We start from the raw sequence: 17,923 nt of genomic DNA on the forward strand, positions 1-17,923 counted from the left end.
TTTTGTGTCAAGCAGAAGAAAGAAACAGTAACAACATGAGGGTGAGTAAATGATGACAGAATTTTCATTTTTGGATGTAGTATCCCTTTAATTTAGTTTTTGTTTCCTCTTTTATACTTTTTTTGTTTCTTTACTTTCTTCGTTCCTTCCTTTTGTTACTACTTTCATTTCATTTTGTTTCCTCCTTTCTTTTTATTTTCTTCTGTACTACTTTTCTTTAATATTTGTTTTTGCCATTCATTTTTCACTATTTTGTTTTTGTTTCCTCCTTTACTTTTGTCTTTTCATTGCTTTTTTCCCCCTGAATGATGATCACCAGTTTGTGCTCCCTCAGTGCAGTGCTTCATGGGTGTTTTAGGCGTGCGTGCGTGTGTGTGTGGCCCGTGTGTGGTGATGTGTGACTGGAGATCTCGGCCCTGTGTATTCATGTACTGAGACGACTGAGAATGAGCCTCTCCAGGGCTGCATTCAGATGTCACACACACTGACATGTAGGAGAACAAAATAAAGACCAGCGATAGAACACAGTATGAATATTTGAATAGGTTTCCTCTTTACTTTTTCATAAACCACCTCACTGTTTGGATGCCTCACGTTGCCTAGCAACTCCAGCATCCTGACCTCCCATGATGTGTCATGATGATGTCAGGCCATGATACATTTTTTTTTCTTTCTTTGTTTTCTGTTTCTGCCCAGATCTCACCCCAGGAGATGTCCGAGAACTGTTTTTGGGTCATCGCCAAAGAGGACCGTTACGAGAATGAGGACCTGCTGACCAGGCTCGCCATCACCTTCAGCACACAGAGAGCTGGTCAGTCAATGTTAATGCTTCTGTGTAGTCACTGCATAAATACTGTTCTGCAGTAGCATAATCAACATTTCTTAGAGGGTCAGCAGTCTCAGCACTTTTATTTTTTAGAACCTTGGGCTTCCTAGCCATTGTGAAGTAATAAGGAGGACAGAAACTATTGCTTCAAAACATAAGAGAAGCTAACCTTGAATTTTTCCTGGCTATGTGTAGCACCTGTTGCTCTGCATATCTTTCTAAACAAGTGCACCGTTAGAAACAAAATGCTGACGCTTTCACTTTAGTCTGACCTTCAGACTTTATGTGGCTCATTTCAGCTCATATTGTTTAGTTAATGTTTCATAATATAAAACAGCTTTACAAAAAAGCTGATATTGAAGAATGGGGCAGCACAAAACTATATTAGAACCTAACTGCAAATAAAGAACTCCATCGATATCATCATAATTTTAACAATTCATGACGTTTTCCGTTTTAAGCTCAAGTTTATGAATGTTTTATGTTGGTAGTTCTATTTTCTTGAGGTATTCAAATGTATTTGAGGAAATTTCTGTCGTAGTTTGTGTTGGATATATATTTTTTCCCCATGCGGTTTTCTGTGTGCTTTTTTGTGCTATTGAGGCTGTGTGGAAAGTACAGGCATATAATGAACACCCTTCGATTTGGAAATATTCAGTTTTTGCCCAAGAATCAGCTTTCAAAATGTTCTACCTTCATCAGTCAGACTTGTAACCGTCCTTGACTGAACTATGTGGGCTTTAGACACTGACTCGCAAACTGATGTCAGAAACGATTTTATTTTTGATATTCCCTCCAACACTTTGACAGGACCGTTGCCTGCTGCTGTTACTATTGGGTTTCTGTACCGCTACCCACACACAGACACTAAATAAAGGGAAGGGAGTTAGGCACACCAGAAATTAGTTTTGCACCTAGAACAAGGTTTTGGATTTAGTCATTTAAACATAACAGCCACAAGATCATTAAGATCCCTCTCTCTCTCTCGCTCTTCCCCTACTGATGATTTATTCACATTTAGCTTGTTTTGAACTGCTCCGGCATGTTGCTTTGTTTTTTTTCTTTTCTTTTTCTTTCAATTATTCATATCAGCATTGTCTACCTGTCACTACCTAGCTCTGTATGCAGATATCTCATTCTGTCTTCCGCCTGTCTCAGAACCCACAGGGATGATGTTATGCGACCGAACCTTGAATTATGCACACAGTTTATGATGTCTAGCTTCAATAGGGCAAATGGTGAAAGTGTGTTTTACAAGGTTGTCAGATTATTTAAATTATAATGTGTGTGTGAGGCAGATATTTTACATGCTGGCAAATCATACTTTAATTATGCGACCATGCATCATCCTCAACTCCATCAGGTAAACAAAGTTCATCTTCCTCATTGTGACTTTCCACCTCGTTACTTTCTTCTAAGCTATTTTATCCATCCATTTACTTTTCTTTCTTTTGAACTTAAGTGAGAAGCTTTTTAATGAGTTTCCCTCAAACTTACTACTGGATACTTTGGAGTGTTTTTTGTTGTTAGAGAAGGCTTTGAACTAAGCATGTTTCTTTTTATTCTGAGTAATGTCATTCTAAATCACTTCAACTGAGACGACCAAAGTCGAACAATGTGTCAGAGAGACTCTACAGTACATATAGATAGTAAATACAATAAATTCAGTGTGACTTTACAGTACGACAACTGGTAATTAAGGCAACAGCTAACCAGTGGCAGCCAGACAACTGTATGAATAAGAACAAAAGCTTGAGATATTCAACTAGTTAGCCAGCATCTGACTAATTAGTTAGTGGCCTATTAGTTAGTGACCTTAAATAGTGAGTTTTTTTTTTATATACAAAAAGTGTTCAGTACTTTTTCGGTATTTTTTTATTTTAGTATTAAGTTAAACATTTTTACATCAACAGTTGTAATAATGTAATAATAATTTTATATTTGGAAGGTGGTCCCTTGTTGGCAAATTTTAGAGTCTTTGGTATCAAAATGCTTTAAAAAATCTGCTTTTGTAGGCATTGATTAGAGTAAGTGTTAGATATGCCAAGTGGTTAGTAGCTATGTTTTAATTGCAATACGTATGTCCACTGTCTGCTTTGCACAATATTGACCTGCTTTGCTTTTACTAACAGCTCTGTCTAGGTTAGAGTTCTTAGATGGGTGTTATAGACTGGCTCTGCCTCTTAACCTGAAGCAGGATTTGGTGCTGTCAGTCATACACTCTCCAGTCCTTGAGAAATGAAGACAACCTGTCAGATTCCACTTCACTTTACTTAAGGCCCGAGAACGCCATGTTTCCTGATGTGGTTACAGAACTCATGACAGCCGGGATCCAGATTTCCGCTCAACAAACCAATCGCACAGCATCTCTGGTCACCCAGGGGCCCATCAGAGTTCTTTCACATCTCCCTCGCAGATGGACTGCTCTCCTTTCACTCCTCATCAAGTGTCTTTGGGAGCTGCAGCGAGTGCTTTTGTTTCGGTTTTATTTATTCATTGCATTTCTTTAAGAAACAGAAGCTAACGTTTTCAATCCTCACGTCAGGATGGCATCTGAAAGGAAGGTGTACTGCTCGCTGCTCTTCATCCCGTCTCTGCACCGACATCTGGAGCCCAATTAAACATTAGCCATAAGAATCAAGACTTCTACTTACTATAAAATATTTATTTTCACCACTGCTGTTCATTGTTCTCTGCTGATGCGGTGCTCGCAATTGTAATTTTACAGTGTGAAATCTGATAAAGTCCTGTTATTTCGCCTCATACTCTTCCCGTCAAAGCTGCACATGCAGGAAACAATCACCAGCAGAGGCTTATTAGAGCAAGCTTGCCCTGCCTCTGACTTTTATTAGCCCTCTATCACGATGATTCAGGCCTTTGTTGGACCATTGAGTGATTGCTGGAATAGAGCCCACACACAAAAACATGCCCTGCAATCTGCCGCCCTGATACTACCGTATGCAGTTTCTCACAACTTGCTAAAATTATCCATCAGTCAGAAAGCTCCTTGTCTTCCTCATTGCCATTGGCAGTTTGAGTACAGGGTGTCTAAGGAACCATAGTAGAGGAGTGCAGGAAGAATCTGTATAAGTAGAAAGATTGTGGAAGCTGTTATATTTGGTCATTCACTAGACCTACTCCATGTTTTAATAGTTTTATATAATGTTATAAGAAGTTTTTTTAAGTTTTTTCTATGATCCTTTTTCGTCTTTAAAAGGACCATAGAATTAGTTCTTTCTTTCTTTCTTTTTTTTGATCCAATTTTAAACTTGTGATTTATTAGTAACTGGACATTATCCAGTCCACTATCGACCAGTTTGATATTTCGATCCAACCATTCATTGAGTTCAGCTTGAACCTGAAAACAGTTACACTCTCTGAAAGAATATCCTAAAAATGCTTGAAAATGTCATTTAAGTGACCATTAATACATTTTAAATTGTTGTATAAGTGTATTATAGTTTACACTACTGTTCAAAAGTATATGGAGTCAGTTTTTTAACACAATGAATACTTTCATTTAGCAAGGATGCATTAATAGTTAATAGAACCCTTAATAGTGCATTAATAGAACCCTTAATAGTGTTTTGGCACAACTGTTTTAAACAAATGTTTCTTCAGCAGCAAATCAGCCTATTAAAATGGTTTCTGTAAGGATCATGTGACATTGAAGAATGGAAAAATGGCTGCTGAAAATTCAGGTTTGCCATGAATCAATGACATTTTAAAATATATTGAAAAAGAAAACGTATTTAAGTTATTGTAACATTTTAACATACTTATTTGAACATTTCACATTTTTCACAATATTACTGTTTTTTTTCTCTGCATTTTTTGTCAAATAAATGCAGCTTTGGTGAACAAAAGTATGTGTTGTACGTAAACTACGTGTACTGCGTTAGGCTAACCGAGACTTGTCATTTGCACTTATATATTGTTGCTCTTTTGTTAGTTTTGACTGCTTTTATTGTCCTCATTTGTAAGTCGCTTTGGATAAAAGCGTCTGCTAAATGACTAAATGTAAATGTAACCAAAAACACTTTGGTTTATACAAATTGTTGTATAAGTGTATTATAGTTTACACTACTGTTCAAAAGTATATGGAGTCAGTTTTTTAACACAATGAATACTTTCATTTAGCAAGGATGCATTAATAGTTAATAGAACCCTTAATAGTGCATTAATAGAACCCTTAATAGTGTTTTGGCACAACTGTTTTAAACAAATGTTTCTTCAGCAGCAAATCAGCCTATTAAAATGGTTTCTGTAAGGATCATGTGACATTGAAGAATGGAAAAATGGCTGCTGAAAATTCAGGTTTGCCATGAATCAATGACATTTTAAAATATATTGAAAAAGAAAACGTATTTAAGTTATTGTAACATTTTAACATACTTATTTGAACATTTCACATTTTTCACAATATTACTGTTTTTTTTCTCTGCATTTTTTGTCAAATAAATGCAGCTTTGGTGAACAAAAGTATGTGTTGTACGTAAACTACGTGTACTGCGTTAGGCTAACCGAGACTTGTCATTTGCACTTATATATTGTTGCTCTTTTGTTAGTTTTGACTGCTTTTATTGTCCTCATTTGTAAGTCGCTTTGGATAAAAGCGTCTGCTAAATGACTAAATGTAAATGTAACCAAAAACACTTTGGAAGGGTAGTGTATAACCAACACTATTGAACATTTCAAGTTTTCCAAGCTGTCCACTCAGCATTCTAGCTTAGCACACTATTAGCCGATTAGCTTGCTGTGTAATAATATGTTTTCTTACTGATAGGGCAGTTTTTTTTGATCAGGCATTATAAACCACATGTGGTCGACTCAACTCGACAGGCAAACCAAATTGTTCATGACACTGGTAATTTTTTAGAAAATGCTGTCTTTTGAAATATAAGAATTGACTATGAATACGTTGTAAGCTTCAGTACAGTTGAAAAGACAATGTGGACAAATGGCTTATTGTGAAAACTTTTGATTGCTCATTTGAATCCATATTGGTATATACTACTGCCAACATCTATACAATAACAGTGTCAATTCAACTGTTCAATGTTCAAAGATTTGTGAGTTAACAAGTAGGATACAATTATTCCCAAACACCAGAATAACAAATAATAGGAATAAAATCTAAGAAAGTTTGTCAAACCAAGACGATAAAAAAGCTAAATAAATTTATTATATGGTCCTCTTTAATTATAGGGCTTTTATTGGTTGAACCTCCTATTGCTTCATTTGTATTAAATTGACACTATGTACTCTCAGCTTTTCAGGATTGTAAAGTATTATATTTTAGAATTGCATTGTACCATACTGCTGTGTCATACAATGAACAACATTGATCATGCACACAAAAAGGAAACAAACCATTTGATGTGAAAATAAATAAATGCAAGATCCAGCACTATTATTTATGATGCTGAAAATGCTGTTATTCAAGCAGGCAAACAAGCATTGTGGTGAACTTTTTCATTATAAATCTGACACTTTTCTCGATTTATTTATTCTTTGTGTTTATTTGAAGTTCACTGTTCTCTGTGTTTTATTTCAGTTATCTTCCCCCCCCCCCGAAATAGCAAGAAGAAGAGAGTACAAGTGTTTTTAACAATGTGATTTTTGCTGCTTTTAATGGCTGGTTATTTTCTTGAAATATTGTGAGTTCTGAGACAAGCGTGTCCCTTTTGTCAGATGACTCTGCCGCCTCCCAATTGACTTGAATGAGCGAGGGAGCAGGTGTTCGCTATGTGTGACTTTGTATGCATGTCATCTGTCACGCTTGCTTTGTGTGTGAGAGAGTGTGAGTGCAGGTGTTGTAGCCTCTATGAGTAGGTAACATCTGCAGGGGCCAAATCTCTCCTCCGCCTACCCCTCCAGATGTGGCCCGTCCCATGGGAGCAGGTGCCCAGGCGGTGTTGCTGAGCTGAACGGCTGGTGGGACATCCCAGGGGAGTGCTTCTCTGGTGGTACTGTTGTCCTAATAACAACCTACGAAAACTGTCAGATTGTAACCTGAAACAAAACCTCACCAGAAGGTGGAAAATAACATTCAGTGTTATGTAATATGACCCTTGGTTCACAAGTTGCCAAATTACTGGTGGATGAAATAGTGTGAAATAGATCTAGCTTGTGAGTTAGTATTATTGGTCCAGTAACTTCTCTGGGTCGTATGGTATAAACATAATTGAGTTTGTTGAGACTGTAATCTAATCCCCAGTCCTTTGTCGTGTTCTTAAATGTGATTTCTTGTAGGATGGATGCATTTTATTCAGCACATATTTTGTTTTTCTTCTGGGAGGAGTTGTGTAGGTGTGTGTCTCATCAAGGCCTTATTTGGTTGGTTATGTAGGTTGTCACTTATAAACTGAAAACTTAACCTTATTTATTTGGTTATATAGGTTGTCTCTTGGCTCTGGTTTTTCTGTAAGACAGACTGTGTAAAGAAGACTTGTAGTTGGTTCACACAGAATTTGCACCCATAGAAAGGTCCGTAGAATTGGAACTCTCATTCATAAAATTCTACCCATTCCTTGTCCTTGCATTTTTGTTTAATAAATGGCAAATTTTGGTATGCTTACAGCTACCAATAACAGTTCAGTGCTCAATGTTTTGCCATATTTAAATAAATTCCACAGATTCTCCTTTAAAAGGCATTAAAGCTTTAGTTGGCCATATGCAGAGGTGTGTTGGGAGTGACTTCCACATTTAAATGTTGTGAATCCCTTAAGTTATTGTTCAGACTGTGTACAGAATAATGTAGAATAGTGATTCATAGTGCAACATTTTGGTGTAGCTAAGTGTAACTTAGTAGTTTAATTGTTAAAAGTCTTCATTTATGTTGTTTTGTTTTGGTATTATTACTATTTATCAGCAGTTTGATATTAGTTTCCCTGATTACACTGATTTAATGCCTTTGTCACTGCTTGAATAACTAAAACTGTTTGTTTACAGAATGGGATTGAGCAATCAGAAGGGAAGCCGTAGCTGTATTTAGCTGCAGTGTTTATGTGGCCATAGGTATTGTAGGTAGATACATACACACTGCAATTATAACAGTAATGGATAAAAGCCTTGATTTTATCACCCTGCTCCAGATACAGATTAAGCCTGCAGTCATTTATTTATTTAACCACACACTTATCCCTTCATTTCAAATAAACATGTGCTTTAGGGTTATGCACATCTCCCTAATGTGTCTTAGAATCTGCCCACCATGTCATTTCCTGTTCAGATATAAAGCTTGGCATGGCAAAGCTGGCATTCACGGCACACTTTACGCTTTTGCGTTCTTCCCCCGTTTGCAGAATGTGTTACTGTGTGAGGATGAGATAAACATGGAGTTAACACCCAAAAACACACCTCCGCTTACACTGCTCACACCCTGGGTTCTCAACAATCACTAAAACCAGACCGAAATGAATGAACGTAACTGGGCGGTGAGAGTGAACAAAGAGCTCAAAGCTTGTGCTGAGTTTGCATGGCTTTTACTGAGCTCAGGTTCCCCACGGAGATGGCCCTCTCACAACCGTCCTGATAGAGATTATGGGATGTGGAGGAAGAATTGGGGATAAGGAGGAGAGAACCTGCAGATTTGCTCGCTAAGTCATGCACATCTACACTGAAAGGATTTTTGTAGCCAGATGTTCATAGAAAAGGAATATTCTCTGTTTGGTTTTATGACGTCAGGATTTCTGCCAATTTTCACGTGGGAAAGCACACACACGGTCAAAAACCGCTGGGACTTTACATGAGAATTTATGTGCGAGTTGCAGGTTTGCATGACTAGAAGAGAGAAAAGTGCCTTTCAAGATCAATCAGGATCAGGAATACACATCATATAGAGCTCATGTAACACTCACTAAATGATTCCAGAATGATAGGCATATTTGCTTCCTGATGTCCTAATGTGTCTATGTGTGTAGTTGCTGTTGTTAGGCACAGAGCTTGGTTCCCAAGATCAGAGAGATGACACATGTCTGTCTCTTTCATCATCCCTTTATTCTTAGCCTATTTCAGCAACTTTTTTTCATCTGTACTGAGCTATTTTACTGTTCTTTCCCATGAAACCTTTTTTTTTCTTCCTATACATTCAGATTGGCCATAACAATCTCAGTGCAATTAAAAATTTAATTTAAAACTATTTCTTTGTGGACATTGTTTCTGCACAATTTTTTTTTGTTTCAGTGTTACGTTCAAAAGGTTGAGGTCAGTAAGATGTTTTTAAAGAAATTAATACTTTTTTCAGCAAGGATGCTTTAATTTAATCAAAAGTGATAGACATTTAAAATATTTCAAATGAATTCTGTTCTTTGATTCTTTGAACAGAATTAAAATATATATATATATCGCAGTTTAATATATTAAGCAGCACAGGTGTTTTCAACATTGATAATATGAAATTTCTCTTGAGCAGCAAATCAGTATATTAGAATGATTTCTGAAGGATCATGTGACACTGAAGACTGGATTAATGATGCTGAAAATTCATCTTTTCCATCACAGGAATAAATTACTTATTTTAAAATATATTAAAATTGAAAACAGTTATTTTAAATTGTAACGATACTTTACATTACTGCTTTTACTGTATTTTTGATCAAATAAATGTAATCTTGGTGAGCATAAGAGACGTCTATCAAAACCATTATGATTTTTTACCAAGATTTTTATCTTATCAACCCCAAACTTTTGAATGGTAATATAAGTGTATGATAAGCTCAAAATGCTGGAGAAGCTCACTTGCAAACCATTGCTTGTTATCGGTTTTGCATATTTGCTGTTGCAATCACGGGTATACTAGTTAAAACATGAAAGCATAGCTTGCACTTTTCTCTCTTCATCCTCGTCTTACTCTTTAAGTCTCTCTTTGCACACCTTTACACATATTGTTGATAATTTTCTCTCCCTTCCTCCTTTCTTTCTGAGACCTGCTGGCTGAGGGTTCAGTGCTAATGCAGTCTGAAGAGGCATATGATTGAACATTGCCTGTATATGGACAAACTCACACACCTGTGTTTCTGTAAGCCTGTAATTACAAGCTTTTGGCCCACAAAACTGGTAGAAGACGGTTTAGAAGCGTTTTTAAGGCAAAAGAAAGCTGAATGTCACATTCATTTTATATTAATTTAATTGTTGATGCATGCTACATATGTGTGAAAACACCTTGTTAACATGTACATGGGCACCTGTCATTAGTCCTGTAATTTAGTGTTCATTTTGTTTCTTACATGTACTCTTGTGTTTTAGAGAATATTTAGTGATAATTGCATAGATCTGACACTACCGAGTGCCATTAAATAACACTGCGTGTGTGTGTGTATGTTAAATACAACATAATTGCTTTGGCTCTGTGTGAGCTGTCCCATCACTTTATAGTAAGTGATGACTGCACTCAAAGAGTCAATTACAGATCACTCATTCACCTGCTCCAACCTCCCAGACCATCAAACACCTGCCCCAGAACCCCTCCACCTCAGATTAACCAGCGCCATCTAAAACCCATGAGAGAGAATCATGACTATAGTGCAGACAGTGAAAGAGAGGGTAAAATAGCACAATTAAAGTGTTTAAGTAATGTCATTGACCCGTTGACTAAAACTGATCATCCACTCATGGTGATCATCCACTCATGGTCTCAAAACCAGATGCAGAAAATGCATTATTATTATTTATCTTTAGGTAACAGAAGTTTGCAGTACTTGCAGAGAAACTGCAGTTTAACATTGAATATTGGAAATGCAGATTGTAGTGCGGGAATGCAGTTGGTATAAATAAATGTGAATTTCCATGTTATTGTATATGCACAAAGACACTGGCTAGTCTTAGCTGTTCATGAGATACATGGCCTGTGGAAACAGCTGCTCTTATGTCTGGTTTTCCAGTGGACAATGATCTGTTGCCTCTGCCACAGGGAAGAAGTTCAAAGAGGTTGTAGCCCACGTGTGTGGTGTCCGAGATTATTTTTCTTGCCCGTTTTCTCATTCTGGAGGGGTATAAGTCCAGGAAGGGAGGGCTAGAGTGCACCCCAGTTATCCTCTTAGCAGTTCTGGCTGTCCATGTTAACCCTCTTTTGTCCAGTTTGGTAGCTGTCATTGAGTCGTGTGCCCCACTATGATGGTCTGCTAAGTAGTACTGAATCAGCAGCTCTTAAGGCAGGTTGAACTTCTGGTAAAGGAAGTGCATCCTCTGCTGGTCCTTTTTTACAAGTCTTTTTAGGCCTTATATTTATGATTTTTTTTGGTAATTATATTTATGAACAATATAAATGTATCTATATAAATCTATCTTTCTATCTGTCTAATAATGTTTGTTTATTGATGTAGTGGCCCAACCCAGTGATTTAAAAAATATATATAATTTATCGTAAGTTTTTATTGTGCAGAAAAGCATTAACAATTTTATTAATAAAAAAAATAAATAATAATCTGTATCAGGTTGGCAAATCTGTTGTTACACTAAAATAAACAACCGCACCACTGCTCTTGCCATATCAACTCTAATAGTTTCTAGAAGCTCCTATCACTGTGTTCACATGCATGGTCTTCTCATACGGCTTTATAGGATTTAGTGAGGTGCCAACTTTTGTTTCATATGTAGGCTGCTTGCGTGTCCATGACTAGTACTGTGTGTTTGAGAGAGGAGCATGTGATGAGGGTATGTAATGATGGACATAAGTGCAGAGCGTGGGCAGGGCGAGTGTGGATGGATAAAGGCCGGCATTAGTTCTCATTGAGTAGTTTTTGTTCTATTAGACAGAGAAAGAAAATAAAAAAGAGGAATGAGATTTTAACATTAGGCTCGTTTCCGTTACCCGTCAAACTGCGCAAATTTGAAATTGCAAATTTAAAATACGCCTAATAGAAACGCATCAATTTTGCAAAAATGCCCATATATCGCAAAAAAGTTTTTACGCTCGCACGAGGTGGTTTTTCAGGCAATGCGAAAAGGCCCACGTGTGTGGTGTCCGAGATTATTTTTCTTGCCCGTTCACTTGTTTAACCCTCAGTCTCCTATTGCACTGTTCTTTTTGTGTGCAATATAGTATTAATTTATATGTGGTAACATTTTTATTTTTATTTTTCAAAGTGAACTTGTGAATTGAAACACCATCAAATGGCGTCTCTGGGTTGTACGTCATGCTTTGCTTTTTTAAGTCCAGTGGATATTGTTGTGTGAACCCCGGCGAACATTTATGAGTAAAACAATGTTTTGATAATGCTTAAGCAATGCAGCTATATAGTTTTCACAAGGCCTGTGTGTTTGTTAAAAGTTTTTACGCTCGCACGAGGTGGTTTTTCAGGCAATGCGAAAAAAGAATCATTTGCAAAACTGCAATGGAAATGTTTTTTCTGCATTTACAGGTCACATGGCGTATGTAAAAAAAGTCATATGATCATTCTTCAATGTACTATAACATCCAAGAAACACTTCTTACGTGGCCGAAATATATAGCCAAAATCCCACTGAAATCCGTTGCCATGACTTATCGCGAGAGGCAAAAGGTTACGTTTTAATCACATAACATTGGTTAATGGAAACGCTGTCATTTCGCAATACTTTTTTATTGACATTTATAAAATATCGCCAAAGTTTTGTGCAAATCTGTTATGGAAACACGCCTACTGATACGGCTGACTGCCCTCAGCCTATACAAGATTTGACCCTTACTATTAACATAACACACCGTCATAGCACTGTTAGCTGTGTGCTTGAGGAGTAAGTGTGCACGTGTTTCTACTTCTAAATTGTTTGAGGTGGTTTTTCAGGCAATGCGAAAAAAGAATCATTTGCAAAACTGCAATGGAAATGTTTTTTCTGCATTTACAGGTCACATGGCGTATGTAAAAAAAGTCATATGATCATTCTTCAATGTACTATAACATCCAAGAAACACTTCTTACGTGGCCGAAATATATAGCCAAAATCCCACTGAAATCCGTTGCCATGACTTATCGCGAGAGGCAAAAGGTTACGTTTTAATCACATAACATTGGTTAATGGAAACGCTGTCATTTCGCAATACTTTTTTATTGACATTTATAAAATATCGCCAAAGTTTTGTGCAAATCTGTTATGGAAACACGCCTACTGATACGGCTGACTGCCCTCAGCCTATACAAGATTTGACCCTTACTATTAACATAACACACCGTCATAGCACTGTTAGCTGTGTGCTTGAGGAGTAAGTGTGCACGTGTTTCTACTTCTAAATTGTTTAACCCTCAGTCTCCTATTGCACTGTTCTTTTTGTGTGCAATATAGTATTAATTTATATGTGGTAACATTTTTATTTTTATTTTTCAAAGTGAACTTGTGAATTGAAACACCATCAAATGGCGTCTCTGGGTTGTACGTCATGCTTTGCTTTTTTAAGTCCAGTGGATATTGTTGTGTGAACCCCGGCGAACATTTATGAGTAAAACAATGTTTTGATAATGCTTAAGCAATGCAGCTATATAGTTTTCACAAGGCCTGTGTGTTTGTTTGTGTTTTTGTGCCTGTGTTTATTGATAAGAAAACTGCTTTGTGGTTCTTGTCATGGAATAAGAGATTGTGACGTTCTACAGAGTCATATTGTGGCTTTTAGAAGTCTTATTTTAGAAAACTTAATTTTTATAAGACAGATGGTTTGAACACGAGGTCCCATATTTACTCATAACCAGAATGAAACACCAAAATTATGAATAATGAGAGTGAAAAGTGAGAAACTTTACACAGAAGATAGCTGCGGCAAAACAACAACAACAACGTTGTAAAACTTGAGACTTTTTTTGTGCTTAAACCTTAACTTAAACTGTAAGTGAATCTTGTAAAGAAAGATAAATTAACTGGAATAATACTGGTATAACCCCATAAATGTTAATAGGGTGTGTACTTAGAACTTTCTTTTTCTCACTTGGAGTGTTGAAGTATGTGTCAGCTCTAGAGTTTTTAGTTAATGATAAAAAAAGTTCATACTTTTATTTTTGGGTGCTTTGAAAGAACTGCTCTCTTAATAGCTGAGATGATGAAATATTAAGCATGTTAAAACATTATTTAAAAGTTAATCTTGGGTCATGACGCTGCTGCTATCCAAATGCTGCAGCTTTAATATTTCATAGTTCCCTGCGGAGAAGGAATATGAGAGAGCTTACCAAATCTTTAACCTCACTTTATTTGTCTCTGTTATTTTATTTTTTTGTTAATACTGTCATCCATCTATCCAAAAACAAGGCTGAATACATAACATGTAGGCCTATATTTCAAACATTTATTGTAATAAACAAACAATAGACTTACATGCTCCCTCATTTCTGTCACTTTAGTTTAGCAGGATATTTAAGAGCACTGTTACTTGTATCTATCTTTTATTAATTTTTTGCCACCATGGAACAATTTTGGTCATCCCACATGCTTTTGTCTCAGTTTCTGATGCTCTTTCTCTTAGTGTTTTAATTAACGTATTGTTGGAATGAGAAATGTCAACCATTTCTACTGCCAAAACGGATACCACTGTAGTCATAAAGTTATTATGGTGAACTGGATTTTTACATTTTCTGAAGCAAATGTGAGTGGTTTTTATACGTGCAAAACTAACTGTCATGTGTGTTGTGGGTGGTGGCAGACAATGGTTTCTAGTGTTCAGAAAGAACTCGAAGCACAATGGATTGGAACAGCATGCAGGGGCCTTGAGAGACATTTAAAATTTGGACTATAGTTAATGTGACATGGCATGCATAAAAACGCAACGGTCATGGTGGAACGCTCGGATAACAACTGCCAAAGTTGTCTGTCTGAGTGTGTATGTGTGTATGGCTGTTGTGGTGCTTCAATGAGAATGCATGCAAAGATGCAACTTCGCAGAGAGGATGCATGTGTATAAATATATATACTAGATATTTGATCTATTATTTATATAATTTATATATATATATATATATATATTTTTTTTTTATACCAGTAAATCAATACTACTCCTCACACCCAGGACTGTATGTTGCCTCAGGAAAGGCTGTTGATTTCCAATTTCCATGCTCATTAAAATGAAATGTGCCCTTTCCACTCTGTTAATTATGACGCTCTGCCAAGTTACTGTTGCGAGCATGTATGCGCACTCGCACACACTCATCTCGACCTCAGATAATTATTAGAATTCGCCTCAGCGTGTGTCATCTTGTGTATAAATGGAAAATATGAATATATACTTTTCTGCTTTTCTTGTCTTTTCTCTTTTTAGGTAATTTTTCAGTCTTTCATTTGCTGTAATTTCATGCTCGTCTCTTCTGATAGACATGGGAGCTGTATATTCTAAGGGCGTAGAAGGTCTTTATTCAAGTGTCAAAAGCTTTTTTTTTTTTTTAAATATATTTAACTGGATGAAAACACTTTAAAAACTCATTTTAAACCTTTTTAATATCTGTCTTTAATCTGTCTAAAAGTCTTTTGGTGCATGTTATGATGCCTACTGCAGTTTAGAGAATAGAGTCTGAGCTCCAAAAGCTCCCTCACCATACCTTTCTTCACATCTCTGTCTTTCTCTGTGTCTATTCTGGACTAGAAAAATGTGTGCTGTCAGTCGTTCCTGGTTGGAGGCTCAGCTCTGGTGCTTGGGAGAGATCAGAAGGGACGATTTGTGGTGGCTTGTCTCTCCCAACTCTACCAAAAACCAAAACAGATGTACTTCTAACACTTACAAAATCTCATTTATCTTTTCAAGTGGCTCTCAGAAATGCATCTTGCATCTTGAGATTTGATTTTCTTTCTGCCTGCCATTCATCTTCCTCACTTATTTTTCTTTTGGGATATATAAGTGTGGCTTATCGTGGTCAACTTAAAATCTTAAAATCTATTTAAGAACTGTTTTCAACATTGACAATAATAAGAAATCTTTCTTGAGAACCAAATCAGCATATTTAAATGTTTTCTGAAGGATTGCTGCTGAAAATTCAGCTTTACAATAACAGTAATAAATAACAGAACATTTTAAAATACATTAAAATAGAAAACTGTTCCAGAAAAGTTATTTTAAATTATAATATTTTGCAATATTACTGTTGCACTGCACTTTTTGAGCAAATAAATGCAGCCTCAGTGAGTATGAGACTTCTTTCAAAAACATAAAAAAATCATAATTATGATAATGTTAAATAATGCAGCTTATGATAACAATAAATATTGATTAATGAAGCATTGCCATTGAGATGCATCAAGATGCATTTAACTGTCCTCGAACTTGACTTTTAGTCTTTTTTAGAGATAGAGGCTCAAACAAATATGATTGATTTCTGGGACAGAATGTTCATCATCTCCACATCGCCTATTTAGCACTTTCCAGATCAATTCCCAATGAATAAATCCAGTTTGGTATACATTTCCCCCCATTTTTTTTTTTATATTTTTTTTTTATATATATATATTCCATTTCCTGCAAAATACGGCCCATTAAAATATGTGATATAAAATGTCTAGTAGCAGCTGCTCTAAGTCTCCAGTCTGCTTTATCCCGTCAGCCACCTAATTATCAGAAACATAAATATCAGAGCACGTAAGGATGCGAAAAAGAATGGGAGATAAAGGAGGAGGATGCTATTCTTTCGTCTTAGCAAATTTCTCATTGAAACTCCACACACGCTTTCTATTTCTCCATACTTGCGGTCCTGTGACATTATCGGTGGCTGCAACATATAACAGAAAAGCTATAGCTTATTTTTGCCTTCGATTAAATCTCATATCTCTCATAAAGCAATTTTCTCATAAAACACAGATAATACATGACCGGGAAAGTCTCCAGCAGAGAGGATGGTCTGTGCATTATGGATGTGTTGCCACCACTTGGCCTTCTCTCTCTGAGGAATAGAATTAAACTCGTGTCCCATAGCTCATAGTGGTTCAGAGGCAGAAAACGCATTGGTATGAATAGAGAGGGTGTTTGTGATCCAATCTAAGCAGTACATCACCTTGACAAGGGCACTAGTCGGGTCCCTAAACCCACATGCACAAAGACAATGGCGCACACTCATATACACGCCAAATATCTGATAAAAACTGAATAAAATGAAGCCACTGATATTATGAACACAGCGCCGGTTGTCTTGGGAACCAGAAGTGAAGCCTATCTGGAAGTGATCTACATTATAAACGTTTCCCACCTTCAAGGTTGTACGTTTGGATTTCGAATACAGCCATTCATGTTCCTGAAGAGCATTTCAATCTCTTTTTATGCTCATTTGGGAGGTATTTCTTTGTAGTATTAAATTTATTCAGCCGATAGACCTTGACCTGGCTTAAATGAGGACTATTTCCTCTGATCTGAACTCAATAATTGATGCAGGCAGTTGTGTTTCTGTGAATTGAGAGTTGGAAACAATCCATTCCAAACAGAAAAGGAAAAACATCCCTCTTCAGAGAGGTAGAACTTTTTAACATTCTCTTCAGGGAAACCGACAGGTCTGAGATAATGCTCATTGTGGCTCGTTCCTCCAAAGCACCGGTCTCATTTTCTGCTCCCCGAGGTGTCTTTTGCTGATAGAGATCTTCAGTGCTGTCTGCCTTGATATACTCACCGTGGGACAATGAGACCACCATTTTAAACAGCCTTTGATCAGATAAAAACATTCAGGAGGGGTATACATTTGGTTTTCCTCTTGTTTTCCCTGCATTTTTGGCTCACTGCTTCTATTTATATGGCACTTCATTTGGCGTGGAAAATACAGGTTTATTTTAGTTGCAGGGGGAATTTCTGTCTTCATAGCAGGCTGATATGTGGGAGAGACGGCCTTCTGTGCAACACTGTTAATCTCACCAAGGAGAGATACACGGGTAGAGATGGTGATAAAACCAGCAACAAATAAATAAACTCCTATAGATTTGTATTTAAGCAGGTCCTCAAGCAGTATCTAAGAACCAGAATATCATTAGGTTGAGCTTGTTTTGCATATCAGAATTGTGGAAGCATGTTTTGCACGGGCAGCAGTTTTTTTTATTTTTTATTATAAATATCAAAGTCATTACTTTTGCATTATTTATATATTATTATAATATTTATTAATATTTTGAATGATTTTTTTTTTCATTTCCCCCCCCCCCCCCTTTTTACTTTATTTTTAATATTTTTTG

At 36.6% G+C, this 17,923-nt stretch overlaps 1 protein-coding gene across 1 annotated transcript in view; it reads left to right on the forward strand.

Moving 5' to 3' along the window:
- The window catches only part of LOC107556337 (protein diaphanous homolog 3-like), a 215,796-nt gene that overhangs the window by 27,170 nt on the left and 170,703 nt on the right, over positions 1-17,923 (forward strand). The window contains exon 8 of the mRNA XM_016239434.1: positions 697-811. Within this exon, the coding sequence (XP_016094920.1) occupies positions 697-811 (115 nt within the window). The remainder of the gene's footprint in view (positions 1-696; positions 812-17,923) is intronic.

Source organism: Sinocyclocheilus grahami, unplaced genomic scaffold (genome assembly GCF_001515645.1).
Source record: "Sinocyclocheilus grahami isolate Dianchi unplaced genomic scaffold, SAMN03320097.WGS_v1.1 scaffold20.1, whole genome shotgun sequence".
Taxonomy (NCBI): Eukaryota; Metazoa; Chordata; class Actinopteri; order Cypriniformes; family Cyprinidae; genus Sinocyclocheilus; species Sinocyclocheilus grahami.